General features: G+C 39.8%; 1 protein-coding gene across 1 annotated transcript in view; it reads right to left on the reverse strand.

Annotated features, from left to right (window-relative positions):
* LOC106086620 (division abnormally delayed protein) overlaps positions 1–24028 on the reverse strand; it is a 489548-nt gene extending 465520 nt beyond the window's left edge. Inside the window, exon 1 of the mRNA XM_059362923.1 lies at positions 21375–24028. Within this exon, the coding sequence (XP_059218906.1) occupies positions 21375–21765 (391 nt within the window). The 5' untranslated portion in view covers positions 21766–24028. The remainder of the gene's footprint in view (positions 1–21374) is intronic.
* Between the last annotated feature and the right edge of the window lie 244 nt (positions 24029–24272).

Here is a 24272-nt window from a genome sequence, read left to right on the forward strand (position 1 = left end):
GATCGATTTATATGGGAGCTATATCGTATCGTATTTGGCACATTTGTTGGAGGTCATAACAGACTTATATGGGAGCTATATCTGAATCTGAACCGATATGGCCCATTTGCAACCCCCAACGACCTACATCAATATTAAGTATATGTGCAAAATTTCTAGGGGCTAGGGGTCGAGACGATCAAGAAAATATGTACTTTATGGGTTCTTAGAGGAATATTTCGAGGTGTTACAAATGCAATGTCTAGATAAGTATACCCCCATACTATGGTGGTGGGTAAAAAAAAAGGATCTGTGCAATGTTTCAGCTCAATAACTCTATTTTTAAAGACTGTAGCGTGATTTCAACAGACAGACAGACAGACGGACGCTCAAGAATATATTATATACTTTATAGGGTACGAAATGAATATTGCGTTGTGTTGCAAATGGAATGGCAAAATGAATATGCTCCCATCTTTCGGTGGTGGGTATAAGAACCAGACGGAACTTCAAATTACATGTTGTAAATATCAGATATAATTGGTATGATTTAGACACACTTTGTATTCGTCACAAATTCCTGCATGAAATTATCATAAGAGATGTAAGTTTATCGTAAACAAAGTTCCAATGTTTGTCACAAAAGAAGTTCACTTATCGAAAATTTCGTTTGTGGCTAATGAATTATAATGATTTAGACACACTTTGTATTCGTCACAAATTCGTGCAGCAATTTATCATAAAAGATGTACTTTTATCGTAAACAAAGTTGCAACATTTGTCACAAAAGAAGTTCACTAATCGAAAATTTCGTTTGAGGCTAATGAATTATGATGATTTAGACACACTTTGTATTCGTCACAAATTCCAACATGAAATTATCATAAAAGATGTTAGTTTATCGTAAACAAAGTCCCAACGTTTGTCACAAAATAAGTTCACTTTTCGAAAATTTCGTTTATGGCTAATGAATTATGGTGGTTTAGACACACTTTGTATTCGTCACAAATTCCTGCATGAAATATCATAAAAGATATTAGTTTATCGTAAATAAAGTTCCAACGTTTGCCACAAACGAAGTTGACTTATCGAAAATTTCGTTTGTGGCTAATGAATTATGATGATTTAGACACACTTTGTATTCGTCACAAATTCCTGCATGAAATTATCATAAGTGATGTTAGTTTGTCGTAAACAAACTCCCAACGTTTGTCACAAAAGAAGTTCACTTATCGAAAATTTCGTTTATGGCTAATGAATTATGGTGGTTTAGACACACTTTGTATTCGTCACAAATTCCTGCATGAAATATCATAAAAGATATTAGTTTATCGTAAACAAAGTTCCAATGTTTGTCACAAAAGAAGTTCACTTATCGAAAATTTCGTTTGTGGCAAATGAATTATGATGATTTAGACACACTTTGTATTCGTCACAAATTCCTGCATGAAATTATCATAAAAGATGTTAGTTTATCGCAAACAAAGTTCCAACGTTTGCCACAAAAGAAGTTCACTTATCGAAAATTTCGTTTGTGGCTAATGAATTAATGTTTTGCGTGTACCGAAACGTGTATGTGTTTTACTTATTGTGCATTGAAATATGACACCTTAAAATCTAAAATCGTAATCTTACCTTGCATAACATGCTGATATTTTCATCAATTGGCGAAAGCCGTTTTATCAATGTAGAGTTATAAAATGGGGTCATTTATACATACCTGAAAAAAAACAATAAAATAAATACAAATTATTAACAAAAAATTCAAAGGAAATACTTGTGATTTTTGATATGATTTCTAACGATATTTCATATTTCTGGGAAGGAGCAACAAATATTTCATTGTTGTGCAAAAAATTCCAAATAAAAACCAATTTCTAACTATTGTAAAAAAAATCCAAAATAACAAATGTCCAAAAGATAAACAAATTTCCACGTAAACACAATATAAAACTTCAATTGGTAGCTTATTACAAATGCTCAACTTTAAAAAAAAAGCTTAAGATTACGCATTTCAAGTACTTTGTCAAAATTTGTTTTGGTTGTTGTGTACTGCGATATGGTGGCAAATTGTCGTCATCATGGCCCCTGCAGAATAACACGTACAAATTATTTACTGTCCAGACTCGATAGCGTTGAACGGCGCTACCTGCACTTAACAAAAGAATTCGCTCTAAGATTATATAGAAGCGATTTTAATATAACCATGCAGTTGTCTGTCATTTCTTACAAAATTGTACACAAATATCTATTTGGCGGGCTGTAATGCCAAAAATTTGAAATTGGGCAAGAAACAAGTAAAATGGCAATAAGTTCGGCCGGGACGATATTGGGGGGGGGGGGGGGGGGGGGCGGACCCTCCCTTAACCTAATTTTCAGAAACGCCAGATCTCGGAGACGGGTGGTGCGATTTAAGCGAAATTATGTGTGCTCTCATATAATACCCTAAAATTAAAAATCTGTAATCCAAATTTCGAATGGGGTACCTAGGGGGACTGCCCCACCCTAAAACCGACTGAACATATATTTACACCAATCACGACAATATGGGACTCATAGGAAAGGTATTTAGAATAAGAAAACGTATCTGATATCCAATTGTCGGATCAAGTGCTAGGGGGACCACCCCAAGCCCCAAAACACCTCTAAATCGGACATATTTACCGACCATGGCAATATGGGACTCAAATGAAAGGTATTTGCGAGTAGAATACGAATTTGATATCCAAATGTGGGACCACGTTTCTGGGGGTTCACCCCTTACTTACCATGGGAATATGGGGCTTAAATAAAATGTATTTGAATGTAGAATACGAATCTGATATCCAAATATGGGACCTAGTGTTTGGGTGGCCGCCTCTCACCAAAAACATCCCCCAAAGTGGGGGGAGGGGGGTGGGAGTGTTTAAAGGGATTTGGAAGTGCAGCATAAATTTCATATCCATATTTCAGTCGAAATGTCTGAGATGCCATCCTTCCCCTAATGAGAACATTATCCGAAGTAAGAACATTACCACCAGGAACCGAGAAGGGGTAAATTCTCACACATCATTCAAGTTTAAACTCAATGATAGGGGACTTTTTTTATGGCCGAGTCCGAACGGCATGTCGCAGTGCAACACCTCTTTGGGGACATTTTTTTAAATGATCATGCATGGCATTGTATCTCGCAAATGTCGCCAACATTAAGAGGGGATAGACACCGTTTTTGTCCAATGTTCTCGCCTGGATTCGAATGCGTTCAACGTTATAGACTACAATGGCACGAATTCGATATCCGCATTCCGGGCGAAGTGTCCCCACCCTAAAAAGATATTAGAGAGTTAAAGAAGGCGCAGCGGAGCGGGCCCGGTTCGGCTAGTCGTTCTATAAACTGATGTAGCTCCCATATAAACCAATCTCAACCAATCTCAACCAATAACCAACAACTGTACCAAATACGGTCCAAATCAATCTATAACCTGATATAGCTTCCATATCAACCGGTCTCTCGATCATCTTTGTTGGGTTCCTAGAGCTTTAATTGTTGCTGGTTTGGCAGAGGTTTGGTATGTAGAATGAAATTATGCCCTTCAAATAAATTTAGTTTGCATAAATTTTTAGCAGAATCCATGGTGGTGAGTTCCCAAGATTCGGCCCGGCCAAACTTGCACACTTTTAATTGTTAATCGTTGACTTCTGTTGGGTAAACCTAGTAGTGCCTCAATACTTATATCCTTATCTCCTCTACTTTTCTTTTCCTAATATTGGGATGCCCAAAAAGTAATTGCGGATTTTTCATATAGTCGGCATTGACAAATTTTTTCACAGCTTGTGACTCTGTAATTGCATTCTTTCTTCTGTCAGTTATCAGCTGTTACTTTTAGCTTGCTTTAGAAAAAAGTGTAGAAATAGTATATTTGATTAAAGTTCATTCTAAGTTTTATTAAAAATGCATTTACTTTCTTTTAAAAAATCCGTAATTACTTTTTGGGCAACCCAATAACTCTAGTATTTTGGATTTGTTGCACTCTGCAAAACGTTTTTCTTTGATTTTGTTTTTTTTTTTATTTTGCTGTCTCGGGTGCCTATTGCCTTCGCAATTGGTTTTCCTTTCACTCATTTACTACCTGTTTGTGGAAAAACATTTTCCCTTTGATCTATTCTGACATGAAGAGTTTCGCTTTTTCTTTTTTTTTTTTTGAAAAATAGACAGCCAGTTGCGTTGTCATTCAGCAGGTACAACGTTTAAAGTGCTTTTGTCCATTGTGTACTCTTTGACAGCCCGAATAGATGACTGCTGGCTAACTGGCAACCATAGCTATGGTCAATTGTGTTTGACGAGGTTTCTGGTAGTGGTGGTGGTCGTGATGGTATTGTTCTCTACAAGGTCAAAAAAGAGATTATCTACAATCACTGTAGTGGTCTATTTAATTATACACTCACGCACATTGCCATGATTGAACATTCTCACCCCATTCATAATAATGATGACGATGGTGATGATGATGAAATTTGCTCTCTTGAGTTTCGATAAATTTGTGTTCACCTCTGTACTAACAGTCAGTATCTCAGTGTGCAAGCATTTCCCGGAAGAGAGTTCAATTATAGCGTAGTTCGGCGTAGCATGGGATGGACCACTTTTGAAAATAATTTGTTGTCTGGTCAAACGATTAATTGTAAAATGGATTTTTCCAGGTAATTATAGCCTAACCGACCACTTGATGAATATATTGTTTCCCAGTAAAATGCAGTGTTTATCAATTTGCAAGTGTGTGTTGTTGTTGTTTAGATTCCAATTAAAAATCGTAGACCATCTAGCCATGTGTGTCATTATGTCCGTTTGTCGGTCCTACTGATCTCGGAGATGGGTGGTGAGATTTAAGCGAAATTTTGTGTGCTCTCTTATGCAAATTTCCAAATTTTGCCCATGAACATTCCACTAAGGAACAGGGGCAACCTTCTCATCTATCAATGAGTGCAGTCCGATTCAAGTTTAAGCTCAATGATCAGGGACCTCCTTTTTATAGCCAGGTCCAAATGGGGTGCCGCAGTGAGACACCTCTTTGGAGAGAAGTTTTACATGGCATATTACCTCACAAATATTGCCAGCATTAGGAGGGGAAAGCCACCGCTGACAATTTTTTCTGATGGTCTCGCCAGGTGCTCTCTTATAGTAACCTAAAAACAAAAATTTGGTATCCAAATTTCGGATAGGGTACCGTTAGGGGATCCCGTCCCACCCCCTAAACCTACCAAATATATATATAGACCAAGCAAGACAATAATGGACTCAAATGAAGGTCTTTACAGAATGCCATGTGCAAAATTTCAGCCAAATTGGATAAAAATTACGGCTTCCAGGAGCTCAAGATCGGTTTATAAGGGAGCTATACCAGGTTATAGACCGATTCAGACCGTACTTAACACAATTTGTGGAAGTAATAACGGAATGCTATGTGCAAAATTGAAGCCAAATCGGATAAAAATTGCGGCTTCCAGGTGCTCACGAGATCAAATCGGGAAATCGGTTTATATGGGAGCTATAACAGGTTATAGACCGGTTAAGACCGCACTCAACACAATTGTGTATGGTCATAACAGAACACTTTGTGCAAAATTTAAGCCAAATCGGATACAAATTATGGCTTCCAGGGGCTCAAGAAGTCAAATCGGGAGATCGGTTTATATGGTTGATATATCAGGTTATACACCGATTCGGACCGTACTTGGCACAGTTACTGGAAGTCATCCATATGCGAAATTTCAGCCAAATCGGACAAAAATTTCGGAACTATATCCTAATCTTAACCGATATGGCCCATTTGCAATCCCACACGACCTACAGCAATATTAAGTAACTGTGCAACAGTTGAAGCGGCTATCTTTACGCGTTCCACCACGGATTTCGACAGACGGACAGACGGCCATCGCTAGATCGACTCAGAATGTCGAGACGATGCGGAATATATACACTTTATGGGGTCTCAGATCAATATTTCGAGGTGTGACAAACAGAATGACTAGGTTAGGATAGTCCTATGGTGGTGGGTATAAAAATTTTTCCCATCATGTAAGGTCATGTCTTGGGGAAAAATTGGCTTGTCGAAAAAAAAAATCAAACAAAATTTTTTTTTTCAAATTTCTAAGAGGTGATATTTCAAGAAACTATTTTAGGGTGTTGTTGCATTTTATGGTTTCTAAGTTAAAAAAATAAATTACTGGCGATATGGCTACTACTTTTGAAAACGGATGCGGTTTTATAACATAGTCATAAAATATTAAGAAAAATATTTTTTTTTTGTTATAAAAGCATAGAGGCTAAGGAATAAAAGGATTTTTTTTTTTTAAACAAAAAAAAATTTGAAATTACGTAAAAATGTGTTTTATAGCTCAACTGTCCGTGGCGCACTTTGGATACCCACCACTATGAATAACTAAGCCACCCTCTTTTATAACAACTCCACTACCATATCCATGGTATGCAAATGGGGGCTGGTCTGACTTATATTTGACTCAGGTCCCGAGAACTTCTATACAAGACACGGGCTACAAATCTGCTTTTAATGGACCTAAGACCCTTACTCGGCAGATCGGTCTATATGACAGCTATATCTATATATAGTCCGATCTGGATTATATACTGGTCGGATGACTGGAAGCTAAATACAAGTTACTCTGTCCAATTTCAACGAAATCGGGTAATAAATACAGCTTTTATGGGCTCAAGACCCTTAATCGGCAGATCGGTCTATATGGCAGCTATATCTGAATATAGACCGATCTGAGCCATATTCGAGTCGCATTTCGAGAGGCTTTAATCAACTCACTGTTTCACATTTCATCGAAATCGGATAACAATTAAGGCTTTTATGGGCTTAAGACCCCAAATCGGCAGATCGGTCTATATGGTAGCTTTTTCAAAATATAGTCCGATCTGGACCATATTTAGATGAGATGACTGAAGGCTTAAAACAACTCCCTGTTTCAATTTTCAGCGAAATCGAGTAATAAATGCAGCTTTTATGGACTCAAGACCCTAAATCGGCAGATCGGTCTATATGGCAGCTATATCTGAATATACACCGATCTGAACCATCAATAAGTCGGATGTCGGGAGGCTTAAAACAACTCAGTGTTTCATATTTTATGGAAATCGGATAATAATTGCGGCTTTTATACCCTAAGTCGGCAGATCGGTCTATATGGCGGCTATATCTGAATATAGACCTATCTGAACTATATTTGGGTCGCCTTCAGGGAGGCTTTAATCAACTCACTTCTTCAAATTTCAGCGAAATCGGAAAATAAGTGAGGCTTTTATGGACTCAAGACCCCTTATCGGCAGATCGTTCTATATGGCAGCTATATCTTAATAAAGTCCGATTTGAAACATATTTGAGTCACATATCGGGAGGCTTCAATCAACTTCATATTTTAAATTTCAGCGAAATCGGACAATAATTGCGGCTTTTATGGGATTAAGGCCCAAGGTCGGCCGATCGGTCTATATGGCAGCTATATCCGAATATTGTCCGATCTGAACCATATTGGAGTCGGATGTCGGGAGGCTTAAAACAACCAACTTTTTCATATTTTATCAAAATCGGATAATATTTGCGGGTTTTATGGGCCTAAGACCCTTAATGGGCCTAGAATTTCGCGACGATCCGAAATATATATACTTTTTAGGATATTTCGATGTGTTGCAAACGGAATGGCCAAATGAGTATACCCCCTATCCAATGGTTGAGGGTATAAAAAGTGTTAAAAACATTTTAACAATTTAAGTGGTCGGTGTCGGAGACGAGCAATCTTTCCAGAGTCGAAATCGGATTCGAGTCTAAATTGCTCGACCCGCCATCATAGGATGGGGCTATACTTATCTAGTCATTCCGTTTGTAACACGTCGAAATATTGATTTAGGACCCCACCTTATATATAAAATTCTATTTGTGTTTGTTTGTCGGTTTTTTAGTTTGTTCCGTATAGACTCAAAAACGGCTGAACCGATTATCTTGAAATTTTCACAGAAGGGAACATAGGCTATATAGTTTTTTGATATCGGGAAGGGGGCGGACCCTCCCCCTTACTCCAAAAGTACTACCCAAAAATAAAAGTGGACCGATCGGGACAATATGGGTTTAAAATGAAAGGTATTCAAGAGTAGAATACCCATATGGGCCATATAGGTACAAATTTCGCAGTAACAGTTGGGTCAAAGTACCTGGGGGGCCGCCCCAAAACCCCTTAAAATAGGTTTATTTGACGATCATGACAATATGGGACTCAAATGAAAGGTATTCGGGAGTAGATTACGAATAAGGTCAAAAAGTAGGAATAGGTTTTATAATTTATTGATATCGGAAGGGGGTCCCACCCTCCCCCTTATACCAAAAACACAACCCAACATCAAAAATGGACCGATCGGGAGAATATGGGTATCAAATGAAAAGTATGCGGGAGTAGAAAACGAATCTAGCATACAAATTCATGTCGATGTAAAGGGGGTCACCCCACCCCCACAAAAACGCCCAAAATGGGACTCGGTTTGTTTGTTTCGTATAGATTGAAAAACGGCAGAACCGATTTTCTCGAAATTTTCGCATATTGTGTAGGTTGGTCTGGAAGGAAAAATAGGCTACCTGATTTTTCGGTATCGGAAAGGGGTCGAACCCTCCCCCTTATGCCAAAAGCACAACTCAAAATCAAAAGTGGACCGATCGGGACAATATAGGTATCAAATGAAAGGTATTGGAGAGTAGAATACAAATATGGTATTTAAATTTGAGTCTATAAGAGAGTTAAAGAAGGCGCAGCGGAGCGGGCCCCGGTACTGCTAGTAAAGTATATATATTCTTGATCGTTTCGACATTCTGATTCGAACTAGCTATGTCCGTTCGTCCGTCTGTCGAAATCACGAGAGCCGCTTAAAATTTTGTACAAATACTTTATATAGATGTAGGTCGTTAAGGATTGCAAATGGTTCACCATATCGGTGAAGATTTGGATATAGCTCCCATTTAAACCGATCTCCCGATTTCACTTCTTGAGCCCCTAGAAGCCTCAATCTTCATCCGATTTGGCTGAAATTTTGCACATGGTGTTCTGTTATGACCATCAACAACTGTGTTAAGTGTGCTCCAAATCGGTCTATAACCTGATATAGCTCCCATATAAACCGATCTCCCGATTACATTTCTTCAGCCCCTGGAAGCCTCAATTTTCATCCGATTTGGCCTACATTTTGCACACGGTGTTCTCTTATGACCATCAACAACTGTGTTAAGTGTGCTCCAAATCGGTCTATAACCTGATATAGCTCCCATATAAACCGATCTCCCGATTTCACTTCTTGAGCCCCTAGAAGCCTCAATTTTCATCCGATTTGGATGAAATTTTGCACATGGTGTTCTGTTATGACCATCAACAACTGTGTTAAGTGTGCTCCAAATCGGTCTATAACCTGATATAGCTCCCATATAAACCGATCTCCCGATTACATTTCTTGAGCCCCTAGAAGCCTCAATTTTCATCCGATTTGGCTGAAATTTTGCACATGGTGTTCTGTTATGACCATCAACAACTGTGTTAAGTGTGCTCCAAATCGGACTATAACCTGATATAGCTCCCATATAAACCGATATCCCGATTTGACTTCTTGAGCCCTTACCAGCCGCGATTTTTATCCCATTTGGCTGAAATTTTGCATATAGTGTTCTGTTATGACTCTCAACAACTGCGCCAAGTATGATCTAATTCGGCCTATAACTAGATATAGCTTTCATATTTTAGCGGAATCCATGGTGATGGGTTGCCAAGATTCGGCCCGGCCTAACTTAGCACGCTTTCACTTGTTTGTCTTAATCGAACTTTGCTAACCTTTTCTGCAAAAAAAATCGAATGTCAAACCATATCTATGACATTTTGATAAAACTCGTTGTCAATCAAAGATCTATATTATGTCACTGTCTTTTTGGCATAAAAATAGATTTCACCATAACATAGCCCTTTAACATGCCACCAGTGCTAGATTACAAAATAATTTTTTAGCGTGTCTATGTATGACATAAATATTGATATATGAAATACAAAATAACAAAATATATTGCATACCAACATAAGTTTTAATTTAAAAGTTTTACAAGAAAAAAAAATATACAACATATTTCTTTGCCGCTCAGTTTTCCGCACACAGTTAAGTGTGATAAATAGCAGCTCTCTAATGATACTTTGCATTCCATGCCATCAGAGATAGCCCACATTAATCGTTTTCGATTTGTAAGGCGGCAGCGCCCCTGCTCTCTATCGATACGCACTCGCTAAAAACGCTTCCTGCCTCTTTGAGAGTCAAGGCAGCGGCAATGTTCCAATTTCCAATGATATCTCAATGAATGTGGCTGTTGAAATAGCCATGTCATGATTTCCCGATGTGAACTAAGTGTTAATCTTATCATATGTGGCTAATGGTCGCACATCCTACCCACAGGCAGAATATGCATATCTTCATCACATGCCAGACGTTTATGCTTGGCTCCCCTCCCTCAAGTCTCTAACCACTTGCCACTTGTGGCAGGGGTATGCATTGCACCTACAAATTTATGTCGATGTATATTTCGCTGTTTCACTCAAAACTACATGGAGGGGATGCGATGCGATGCGATGTGAGGATGTAAAGACTTTATGATGCGTCGGAAAAACGCGGCAGCAGCCGAGAAAGATCTTTGTCATAAGGGTGATGCTGTCGCAATAATTGGATTTCCATGGGGGTTTTTCTGCAATGCTTTGTTTATTGGAATGACTGTTCGTGAGAGTTTCGAAAAAGAAAGTCTTTGTTAAAAGTTCTCCTTAACTTTGGGTTTTTGGTGATTCCCTTTGTGGTAGCTTTACCACCAAAAAAAAAAAAAAAACACAAAATCAATAAACCCAATCGATTGAAATGTTTTCAATTACATTTTACTCTGAAACTCTAAATCTGACAACTACTCCATTGTGTATTGCCAAGTCGATGCTTAATTAGATTTTGTTGTGTTTTTTTCTCGTCGTTTCATTGGAGGTCTCTCCCATGCTGAGATAGCGTTTGAAATGAAAACCTGCCCGCTATCTTCGATGTAGCCAGCTAGCTATATGCCTGTTGGCCACCGCAATTCGGTTAGCGGGTACGATAATTTATTAGACAAAAGCCCAGAGAGACAGGCAGCATAATCGCCAACAATTTTAATGGGTTATTAATTATCGGTTATTTGATGACGGCGGTGCTGGTGATGTCGTTTTCTTTATTTGGTTATGTACCTAGTACACCTAGAAAAAAGTAAATGGTATTTATATTTGGCGGCCCTTGGGGTGCCAGGGTTAGCAAGCCTAGGCTATATTCTCAATGGGACAGCAAATTAATGCTAATAGGGGCTCACATAGTCAAGCAGGCCATATCAACTTGTGGACCTACCTGGACCATATTTGGTAAAAACTTTGTACATCATGTACCAAATTGAAGACCCCTAGGATAATGATTGAAGGCCCCTAGGATAATGATGTGGCCTCCGGGCCACAGATATATCTCAGGGAATTGTAGAACGGACGAATTTGCGAGACTAGTCACTACCTCCGGGCCACAGATATATCCCAGGGAATTGTAGAACGCAAGAATTTGCGAGACTAGTCAGTACCATACACATTCCAGGGGGACTGGAATCTGTGGGTAAGCTTCAAGCGACATGTAAGCCAGGTCAGGCCCGGGGTTGTGAGCATTCCAAAATTACGTAATGACAGATTTTTTGTCTACACAATTACATTACTCCCATGGTATACACATGATTATGTGCATCGGTTGGAAGTTGTATTGATGGCCTTGAACGCTAGACAATGGCAACGGCTCTCGCTGTGGAATCCTGGTGGAACTTCGGACAAAATTTAAAACGGTGGTTATCCCCTCTTAATGCTGGCGACATTTGCGAGGTACCATGCATGGTTCTGTAAAAAATTCTCCCCAAAAAGGTATCGCATTGCGGCACACCGTACGGGCTCGGCTATAAAAAAGTCCCTTATCGTTGACAAACTCAACTTGAATCGAATAGCACTCATTGATGTATGAAAAGTTTGCCCCTGCTCGGTTCCAAATTTTACTCTACTGCCTTTCCTTTGACTACTGCCTTTTCTTTGACTCCCATATTGCTGTATTGGTAAATATTTCGGCTTTAGGGGGTATTTCGGGGGTGGTCACTTGGCCATCAAAGTAAATATAAGATTCGTACTCTACTTTTAGAAACATTTCGTAAGAGTCCCATAATGGCACGAACGGTAAATAAGTTGTGTTTGAAGGTGGGGTGGATCCCAGGGTCTTTGTGCCGAAAATGAATATAAATTTCCCGAAAATCAATAAATATCCAACCCAAATAGCTCCCTCCCAATTATAGGGAGGTATTTTTGGGGTGGGGCTGCTCCCCAAACACATGGCTCTATATTGCCGTGATTGGTCTATATGTGTCCATTTGGCAAATTTTTTGGGCTGTCCCCGCGGCACCCAACAATAGAAACCATGTTTTTTTTTTTTGTGATTGTTAGAGTCTTACCAATCTCCAAGATCTGGTATTTTTGAAATCAGGGTAAAACGAAGTGCTTTTTAGGGGAAAAATTTCGACTCAAATATGCTCCAATTTGCTATAGTCCGAAATAAAGTTCAGTTTAAGGCGTGGTTTAGGGCGTACCCCCAAAATTGGATGTCAAATTCGTTTTCTACTCTCAAATACCATTCATTTGAGTCCCATATTGCCCAAATGGGTCAATAAACCTATTTGACGTGTTTTTAGGAGGAAAAGCGCCACCTGGACTTGAACGCATATTGTAATCTACTCCCAAATACCTTTCATTTGAGTCTCATATAGCCATGATTGGCTAATATGCCCGTTTTGGGGTATTTGGGGGTGGGGCGACCTCCCATTACTTGGACCTAATTTTCTATGCCATCTTTGTAATCTACTGCCGGATACTTTTCATTTGAGTCCCATATTGAAAAGGAACGTCTAATATTTCTGTTTAGAGGAGTTTTTGGGTTGGGACGGCCCCCTAGCTACTTGGACCCAAAATTTAATATGATTTTCATTTTCCTTTCATTGGATACCCATATTGTGCCCATCAGTCCTCTTTTGGTTTTGGGTGGCGTTTTTTGGTGTAAGGGGGAGGATCAGCCACCATCCGATATCTAAATATTATATAACCTATGTTTCCTTTTTTGAATGTACGGAACATACAAACAAACCCAGTCCCATATAGTAATGATGGGTCATATGCCCATTTGGGGAGTTTTGGGGTGACCCCCCAACACTTCGATCTGATTTTGTATACCAGATTCGTAATCTACTCCCGAATACCTATCATTTAAGCCCCATATTGATATGGAAGACCAATTTGTCTGTTTTTAGAAATTTTGGAGTTGGGGCGACTTTCTGGGTACTTGGACCCAATTTTAATACCATATTCGTATTTTACTCTTTAATACCTTTTATTTGATGTCCATGTTGTCTTTATGGGTCCACTTGTGATTTTGGGTGCTATTTTTGGGGTAACGGCCCCCTTCCGATATCAACAAATTATAAAGCAAATAAACCTATTTGAAGGGGTTTTGGGGCTGGGACGGCCCCCCAGGTACTTGGATCCTACTTTTATTATGAAATTCGTACTCTACTCTTGAATACCTTTCATTTGAATCCCATATTGTGGCGATCGGTCCATTTTTATTTGTGGGTAGTGTTCTTGGGGTAAGGGGGAGGGTCCGCTCCCCTCCCGATATCAAAAAATTATACAGCCTATGTTTCTATCCAGACCAACCTACACAATCGTTGAAAATTTCAAGATAATCGGTTCAGCCATCGGACCACTCCATATTGCAGCTTTATTCCAATCCGGGCCCATATGGCCCCTTTGCACTCTCCAATTGCCTCATCAATAAGACTGACAAGTTTTTTTTTCTATGTGTACCGAAGCAACAACAACCCGAGTGAAATAAATCCATGGTCAACTAGTGTGTGATACCACCACCGTCGCCTAACTCGTACAGGGCAGGAACACTGTATTCGAATAACCATTTTTTTTTTTGAAAGGTTCAAATAAATAATGACTATTTTAAATTCTATGAAATTGAGAAATGTTAGCGGAATAAATTTTGAAATCGTCTGTTATGTTTTCGAAAGCATCATTAAAATTGGGATTTGAATGAATGCTGCCAGTAGTGTGGTGTGCCATGGTGAAAGGGTGGCAAACATAATGGGGATCCACAAGGAGCATGCTCTTGTATTAAATAAAATATACAAAATATATGGTATTGCTGCTATTGCTGGATATTAATGTCATACATTTAACTAAATGGCTATGACAATCTAGATTGGAGGGGAAAAATAAGAACTAAACTGATGAAGCAGCTGGAATGGAATCCCCATCGGCAAGGGCTGCCTCTCCCTCAGTGTATGTGTTCGTCTTTTTTCGTCATGGGAGAGGCACATCCCGCAGTGCCTTCTCCGCACGCTTCTGGTCTGTGCCGGGATTGAAAAGAACCCCGGACTCTGGCTCTGTTCGGTTTGCCAGAACCGCCTTCATCATCGGTCGGTGAGGTGTAACCGGTGCATGGACTGGGTACATTTCCGATCTTGCTCTGGCCTCACTTCACTACGGCAGTATAGTCATACTGGTTATGTCGCAAGGTGCTGTGCGAACATAGCCAGCAGTGGGCACAAGCGTCTTCGTCGTCGCCTTCTGCGTCCTAGTCGTCGGACTATGTGGCCCCCCCGACCTCTCCCGTACGGCAATTTACGCAACGATAGCAGTGCCGGGAAGTGTATCGTTCTTGCAGTTAAACTGCAACGGACTTCCTGGCAAGATGGATGAGATTGTGGACTTTATGAGTCGGAAGAGCATATTGGTCGCAGCAGTCCAGGAGACAAAGCTAACCAACACCTGCAGCTCGCACAGTTACAATGTGCTACGTAAGGATTGCTCAAGGAATGGAGGTGTGGGAATGGCCTTCGTTCTACACCATTCCGTGCAATATAGACCTATCTCGCCTGCGCATGGCGCTAGTGAGCCCAACATGGAATGCATGGAGATAGCAGTCGGGTTCGGTACTGCCGAGATGGAGCTATACAACGTTTACATACCGCCTGTTGGTAGCTGTGTGCCGATTAGTGGCCAGGCTTACAACTCCGACGTGAGTGGGTTGCTATCTGGCCATAATCGTCTGGTGCTAGGGGACTTTAATGCGCATCACACTTCATGGCATTCTCCCCTAGCGAACGACCAGCATGGCATAGCTTTCGCAGAGCAAAATGAAAGCTCCACGTTTTGCATGGTGAATGAGGATGCCCTGATGCCCAATGCATCCCCTGATCTCCTGAGTGACATATCCTGCCAAACCGTCATCTCTTTGGGGTCGGACCACCTCCCCATAATTCTCACCATTGACCGACCACCCGACTTCATAGCCTCTGAGCGTCGAACGTTTATCAATCATAAGAAGGCCGATTGGACTGGCTTCAGAGAGTATACCAAACGCCACTTCAATGAACTGCCATCTCCCTCTGATGTGCTAGTGCCCGAGAGGAAATTCCGAGGCATCATTAACCCAGCAGCTGATCGCATACCCCAAGTGCGGCCAAATTTCCTGGCGCAAGCAGTGGTACTCGCAGATGAGAGTAATGGGATTCGTGCTAGGGACCCCGCTAACCCCAGAATCAATCAGCGAGCTGAATCTGAAAATAAACCGGGTAGTCAACGAACATATGCGGAATTTGTGGCTGGAACACTTGGAGCAATGTAACTTAGGCACCGGTTTAGGCAAACTGTGGTCTACTGTTAAGTCACTTTCGAACCCCGGTAGACAAGATGACAGCACCTCAGTCATTTTTGGCGAAATAACTGTAACTGATCCGAAGAGATGCGCCAGGTTGTTCAACCGTCAATTTATTGTGCATCCCCAGAGAGAGACAGGGCAAGGAGGAGAGCCATTCGCCGTATTCGTGGTTTCCGAGCCGATGAACAGCCATCACAATTTAACATGGGCGAAGTTATGAATGTCATCTGTAGCGCCAAATCATCTAAGGCATTGGGCCCCGACGGAATCTCTATATTGATCTTGAAGAATCTGGATGCACCTGGAGTTGAGTACCTTACCACTGTCCTCAACCTGTCTTGGAGCACTCTTATAGTTCCCCTATGTCTGGAAAATGGGCAGAGTGCTTCCGCTACTGAAGCCTGGAAAAGACCCGAGAAAAGATGGAAAAGATGCGGTAATTGGCTACCGGATGAATGTTGTCCTTGGAAAACGACCGCCACCCATTGCACCTGAAGAAATCGACCTTCCCCGTAGTTCTGGCTCAATTACGTTGCGGCAGATGCAGCCGCCTCAGTTCCTACAAAGCTAGGATTGATGCCGACGTGCAAGATATATGTCCCGATTGTAACCAGGGACCGCACGACACACGTCACCTGTTTAACTGCACGGCCAGACCCACTCGACTCAGACCCAGATCCCTGTGGACGCACCCCATCTTAGTCGCAGAGTTCCTGGGTCTTGACACTCCACAAAATCAAGCAGACGAAAGATAGAACACAATAAACTGTTACAACAACAACTAAATTTCTCACTAACGTTCCATTTAAGAACAGGGGATACTTCTCTCAAATCAATGAGTGCAGTTCGATTACTCAATGAATAGGGGCCTCAATGATTAGGGGCCTCCACCAGTTGGTAGAGAAGTTTTCACATGGCAGGATACCTCACAAATGTAGCCAGCATTAGTAAGGCGAAAACCACCGCTGAAAAATGTTCTCATGTTAACGCCGGGAGTTGAACCCAGGCGGATATGTTAACCTTTGCGCCACGGTGGCCTTTCTGGGTTTAACAGCCTCAACAAAATTTACCTTTACAACCTTCTCAGCCTGCAAAAGGCTTGTTTTGCTAAACCAACATCCGCAAAATTTTTAATGATGTATTAACCAAACATAAATTAACTAAAAGAGTATTTATTTTAATCCCATTTGGCTACTTTTTAATCCTATTTGTTGAATTTCACATAATCCTATGTCAAACAAACACGTGTGTACGCCCAAACATATGCATGTATTGGGTTGCCCAAAAAGTAATTGCGGATTTTTCATATAGTCGGCGTTCACAAATTTTTTCACAGCTTGTGACTCTGTAATTGCATTCTTTCTTCTGTCAGTTATCAGCTGTTACTTTTAGAAGAAGAAGTGTAAAAAAAAGTATATTTGATTAAAGTTCATTCTAAGTTTTATTAAAAATGCATTCACTTTCTTTTAAAAAATCCGCAATTACTTTTTGGGCAACCCTATACATACATAGATAAAACATTTATAGAACAATTTCCTTGGAATTTCAAATATTTTTATTTTTGCAGCCTGATTTTTTGACAAGCTATTTATATACTTTTTGCTTCGTTATAGTAGATGGCTCGTTTCCGGCATAAAACCATCCAAAGTATCTATAGAATATATATAAAAAAAATAGCTCGTTTATTTAACAAAAAAAAAACCGCAAAGATTATTGGCGACAATAAAAGATTTAGTGTTAAAATTGTTAATAATATACTCATGTATATGCAGAATATTAAAAAAAAAACTATTGAAAGGGAAATCTTTCATAGCCATACCAATGTTATCAAGTAAGAGCAGGCTAAGTTCGGCCGGGCCAAATCGTATATACCCTCCACCATGGATCGCATTTGTCGAGTTCTATGCGCGGTATCCCTCCTTAGGCAAACAACGAATATTGAATAAGAACTGTTATGCTATTGGAGCTATATCTAGTTATAGTCCAATTCGGACCATAAATGAATGCTAAACATTGTAGAAGTCATTGTGTAATATTTCAGCTCATTCGGACAAGAATTGCGCCTTATAGGGGCTCAAGAAGCACAATCGGGAGACGGGTTTATATGAGAGCTGTATCAATCTATTGATCGATTCAGACCATATTAGCCGTTGTACAAAATTTCAGCCAAATCGGATGAAAATTGCGCCCTCTAGAGGCTGAAGAAGTCAGGATCCCAGATCGGTTTATATGGCAGCTATATCAGGCTATGTACCGATTTGCGCCCTACTTAGCACAGTTATTGAAAGTCATAACAAAACACTTCATGCACAATTTCAGCCAAATCGGATGAGAATTGCGCCCTCTAGAGGCTGAAGAAGACAAGATCCCAGATCGGTTTATATGGCAGCTATATCAGGTTATGTACCGATTTGCGCCATACTTAGCACAGTTATTGAAAGTCATATCAAAACACCTCATGGAAAATTTTAACCAAATCGGATGAGAATTGCGCCCTCTAGAGGCTCAAGAAGTCAAGATCCAAGATTGGTTTACATGGCAGCTATATCAGGTTATGTACCGATTTGCGCCATACTTAGCTCAATTATTGAAAGTCATAACAGAACACCTCATGGAAAATTTCAGTCAAATCGGATGGCAATTGCGCCCTCTAGAGGCTGAAGAAGTCAAGACCCCAGATCGGTTTATATGGTAGCCATATCAAAACATGGACCGATTTGCGCCATACTTAGCATAGTTATTTAAAGTCATAACAAAACACCTCATGCACAATTTCAGCCAAATCGGAAGACAATTGCGCCCTCTAGAGGCTGAAGAAGCCAAGATCCCAGATCGGTTTATATGGCAGCTTTATCAGGTTATGTCATACTTTGCACAGTTGTTGGAAGCCATAACAAAACACCTCATGCAAAACTTCAGTCAAATCGGACAAGAATTGCGCCCTCTAGAGGCTGAAGAAATCAAGATCCCAGATTGGTTTATATGGTAGCTATATCAAAACATGGACCGATTTGAACCATACTCAGCGCAGTTGTTGAAAGTGATACCAAAACACTACGTGAAAAATTTCTGCCAAATCAGAAGAGAATTGCGCCCTCTAGAGGCTCAAGAAGTCAAGATCCCAGATCGGTTTATATGACAGCTATATCAGGTTATATACCGATCTACATAACCTGATATAAATTTCATTCCAACTGGATAAGAATTGCGCTCTTTAGAGGCTCAAGAAGTCAAAACCCAAGATCGGTTTATATGGCAGCTATATCAGGTTGTGTACCGATTTGCGCCATACTTAGCACAGTTATAGAAAGTCATAACGTAACACCTCATGCAAAATTTCAGCCAAATCGGATGAGAATTGCGCCCTCTATAGGCTCAAGGAATCAGGAACCTAGATCGGTTTATATGGCAGCCTGAAATTTGGCACGAAGACTTCCGTTCCAACTTCCAACTTCAGTGCTGAGTATGATTCGAATCGGTCACTACACTGATATAGCTCCTGTAGAGAGTGATTCCCGGATTAGACTTCTTAAGCTCCTTAAAGCCTCAGTTTTCATACGTTTTGGCTGAAATTTGGCACCAAGACTTTTGTTCTGACTTTCAACATCATTGATTTCTTGAGCCTCTAGAGAGCGCAATTCTTGTCTGATTTGACTGAAATTTTGCACGTGGTGTTTTGATATCAATTCCAACAACTGGGTTAAATATGATTTGAATCGGTTCATAATCTGTTATAGCTGTCATATAAACCGATCTTGGATCCTGACTTCTTGAACCAATAGAGCGCGCCATTCCCATCCGATTTGGCTGAAATTTTGCATGAGGTGTTTTGTTATGACTTGCAATAACTGTGAAAAGTATGGCGCAAATCGTTGCATAACCTAATATAGCTGCCATCTAAACCGAACTGGGATGTTGACTTTAGTAGCCTCTAGATGGCGCAATTCTCATCCGATTTGCTGGAAATTTTGTACAACGGCTTCTCTCATGACCTTCAACATACGTGTCTTATATCCTCTGAATCGATCAATATCTTGGTACAGCTCCCATAGAAACCTATCTCCCGATTTTGCTTCTTGAGCCCCTACACGGCGCAATTCTTATCCGAATAAACTGAAATATGGCACAATGATTTCTACAATGTTCAGCATTCATTTATGGTCCGAAGTACAGTTCTTATTAAATATTCTTTGTTTGTTTTTTTCAAGTTTTTTACCTGTTAGGGCGAGATCATTAAATTTTACAATTTTTGTTTGTTTCTATTTTGAGACGAGCTCAATGATCGGAGATGCAAAAGGAAAAGGAAAGTCAAAGATAGCAAAACACACCAACCACTATGGGACGCGTTTCGTCTTTGGTTAGAAGACTTTTCAACCATATTAGGTGTGATGGCTTTAAGAGCCGTGCATTAGTATGTTGTATTTGAATCGTGATACAATTACCACATTAACCACGCTCGACAACCCTGTCTATTAGCTGTACTTTTCCCAATGCATGTATTTTTGTGTAATGACAGACATTCTATCTGTGACAAATTACACTTCTTCCGCACTACACATGATTTTGTTCATCTATTCGAAGTTGTTTTGATGGCTTCGAACGCAAAGACAACGGCAATGGCTCTGGCTGTTGCTCCGTGTGCCCAGATTCGAATCCTGGCCGGGCTCTGCCGAATCTTTAATTTTTCAAGTTTTTTGCCTTCTTTGTTTGCCTAAAAAGAGATACCGCGCATAGAACTCGACAAATGCGATCCATGGTGGAGGGTATATAAGATTCGGCTCGGCCGAACTTAGCACGCGCTTACATGTTTTAGATTTTTTTCATAGAAATTATTTGAAAGATATTGTCCTAAGAGAATTTTATAGAAAATATCTGTGAAACTTTGTCCCAAGAGAATTTTTTTTTAAAAATTTTGCATTTAAAGGAAATTTCTTAGAAGCGATGTCCTCAGAGAAAATTCCTTAGAAATTTGTCTTTAGAATATTTTTTAGAAATTTTGCCTTTTGAGATTTTTTTAGAAATTTTAAAGAAATTTCTTAGTTGCGAAGTCTTTAGAGAAAATTTCATAGAAATTTGTCTTTGCAAAAAAAAAAATATACTTAAAAATTTTGTCTTTAGAGAAAATTTTTTTGGACATTGATTTACAGAAATCATTTTAAACATTTTCTTCAATTGAATTTTGTCTTAGAAATTTTGTTTTTAGAGAATTTTTCTCCTAAGTATTGTCTTTAGAGAAAATTTCTTAGAACTTATAGAGAAGATTTCTTAAAAATGTTGTCGTTAGAGAAAATTTTTTTTTTTTTTTTTTTTGGTTTTGCTTTTCAAAACAAACTCCAATTTACCACAAAGCAAAAGGTGGATGAAAAAATTCACGTTTGTTTGATTGTTTTTCACACCCCAAATATTTACAGTGCCTTAAACCTATCTATCATTATGAATACCAAGATAAATGGTAAACAATTCTTATTTCCTACTCCCTTTCCCTTAATCCCCTCTCTGTTTATCACACTCTCTCTCTCTCTCTCTCTTTGTCTCTGTCACCGTTTACTATGTCACCTGTGTTAGTGTGCTTACTTACCTTTTTCATTGAAATGCTGCGGCAATTTGATGTCTATCGCCTCAAATTCTACGCGTACATCATTACAGTGCTGATTATTGCCATCTTTGGAGTTGGAATCACGACGCTGTAAGCGTCGATTACGATTATGATGATGAAGACTGTGTGATTGATGATGCAGCGAGGTGGCTTGATGATGACGATGTGATGAGGATTCTAAATAGCTGTTGGTGGTATCCAGATCATGTGTCAAATCCAAACTTTTGGCCGAGGTGGAGACCACACAGACGGTGGCCAACAGGAGACAGGCCAAGGCAAGGGATTTCATTAAATTGTCCAATCTAGAGGTCAAATATGAAGATTTGCCAAGCGACGAAGGCTGCTGCCTGGGAAGGTTAGGTCTGGAAGCCATTGTATGTGCGTGGGAGGAGGAGGTGGATTTCCTGTATATAAAGTTGAAGTAAATTGGTTTAGTTGATAACAAAACTTTTATTTGTATTCTTTGGGGAAGAAGATTTGGTAATACTTTATGGCTTTAACAAATTTTCTCAGCACTCATTATGATTTTAGCACTTTTTTTTATTATTTTCACAGTGATGTAGGAAAGCATGTAATTTTCATTATTTATTTATTTTTGGTAAAATGCTTTGAATAATTTTTCCAACACTTTAAATTCTTTTTGAATTTTTTTTTTATTTTTTTTTTTCACTTTTTGTTATTTTGCTTTACTTGTTGTTGAGAACACATTTATTATCTTATCAAAGAATGATGAATTGTGGTGGCCCTTTGATGCTTCACTTGTTGTTGTTGTTGTTACTGCACTTTTCTTTGCTATTGCTTTCAACTTCTATTTCGCTTTATGCTCTTCTTAAAAGATCTTCATATCGCTCACTCGCTCGCTCGCTCACTCTCACTCTATCTTCGTCATCTAGACACTCGATTATTTTTCAATTTTACTTCACCTTTTTTACACCGTTGTTGCTTTTTGTTGTTGTTAAGCCGGTATTCTTTTTTGTTTTTGGCTTTGCTTCAAAAATTTTCTGATTACTTTACTTTTATTTTTTTTTCTTACATCCATCCACCATACAACGATAATAACAAGCACAATGTTGTTGGTAGCAAGCACTAGTAGACTGCACCAAAAGAAATCGAAATAATTTACACGAGACTACGACTGAACGAACGCCACGGAACAGAAGACAATGATGAATGCATGCACTCACACGGCGGGCCAGGCAGCAATACTCACACACCACAACGACGACGACGACGACGACAACGTCCGTTAATGTGTTTCACACTCGCGCTTACGACTCTGACCAGACGACTATGGGCCACAGAGACGTTGTTGTTTTTGACGAGAATAAACAATGTTCGAATAGCTGCACCACTAGGGGTAGAGCACTATGGTTCGGTGCTGGATGTTCGTGTTCGTGTTGATTTGAGGTTTCCGCTGCTCTTTGTCAGGCAGTCAGCGTCGCAGCAGGCAGAGCCAAAGAGAACCTGTGTATGCTAGAGAGTTTGACTGAAGAGATAGAAAATTTGTTTTGGTTTGAAGTTGGCCAGACACCGCGGCTGTTATGAGTAGCCAGTAATTATTGTTGTTTTTTCTTGCTGTTGCTATTTGTTGTTTGTTTGCCCGGTTGTTGTGATGAGCTTCCTTAAGCCCGTTTGAGTGGGGGAGGTTGGGGACTGTCAGCTACGCAGGTTGTTTGGTTATTTAGTCACTCACTAGCACAGAATTACAAACACTTAGAAAGCGACACTCATGTGCACAGACACAAATATACTGGGGCACAATGACTGGCAGGCAAGCAGACAGACAGACACACAGACAGACTGTTAGCCAGACAACCATAGATAGTGAGGATAGGCCGATAGGTGAAGTGTGTGGTTGGAGTTCACAACTTGTACTTCAAGTATTTTGTTGAATGGGGGTTAGCTGCTGCTGTCGTTGCCTACGATGCTTCGTTTTTTTTCTACTTCTTATTCTTCTTGACAGTCAGGTCGAGACGTCATACCCCTTTCACAAACGGTTGGTTGTTTGTTTGAATGGCCGATGTGGATGGCGATGGCGATGCCGATGCCGCCGCTGCTGCTGATGATGATTATATTTTGTTGGTACTATACTAACTGGTGTTATTGTTGTTGTGAACATGAAAATAAATGCGTCAGATTTAATGCTTTATTTTTAAATCGACAGCATTTGATTTTGGCTGCTTGCATTTATGCGATGATGATGTATGTGAGTGCGTGTAGTGTTGTTGGTAAAACTACACAACGCCAAAGAGAATTTTCTTTTTTTGTTATAATCACAAATCACCTGCTAAGGGGTTTGGAGGCTTTTGAATAACACTTTCTTTAGTTTAGGACAATTAGGGGACTTTATTTAAGCCTTTATATTCAATAGAACACTTCAGTAATTTTTTTCCTATTTCTCACTTTAGTAAGACTTTTTTTGGTTTGCGTATCGATATAAAGATTTCTTCTCGTTCGTTGTTACTTGGCTTTTTGGGGGGGCAAAGTAGAATTACCACAAAATATTCTAAATTTTCTTAATGACCACCATGAATTATTTTCAGATTTTTCGATTTTTTTATTTTTTGCTCTGGTACTCTAGTAACCGTCCGCGAACACGCTCACGTAATCTTTACGTATTCAGAAGTCGTATACAACTAAAACATGTTTGAGATGGCAATTGTCTCTGACGGCTATCTATGTCGGCTGCAGCGCTGCTCACCTCTCGTTTGCTCTCTTTAAAACTGCTGTCGAACTCCTGCTGTTGGATCATACATGCTGGTGGCAACATGTTTTGCAACATTTGAAGATGTTTTGGGAAACTGCAACATTATATTCATGCTGCATGACAATATTATAAAGCATCTTCAGATCCCATCGAACTTGAAATGAGATTGTAGG

The sequence above is a fragment of the Stomoxys calcitrans genome, chromosome 1 (genome assembly GCF_963082655.1).
Source record: "Stomoxys calcitrans chromosome 1, idStoCalc2.1, whole genome shotgun sequence".
NCBI lineage: Eukaryota > Metazoa > Arthropoda > Insecta > Diptera > Muscidae > Stomoxys > Stomoxys calcitrans.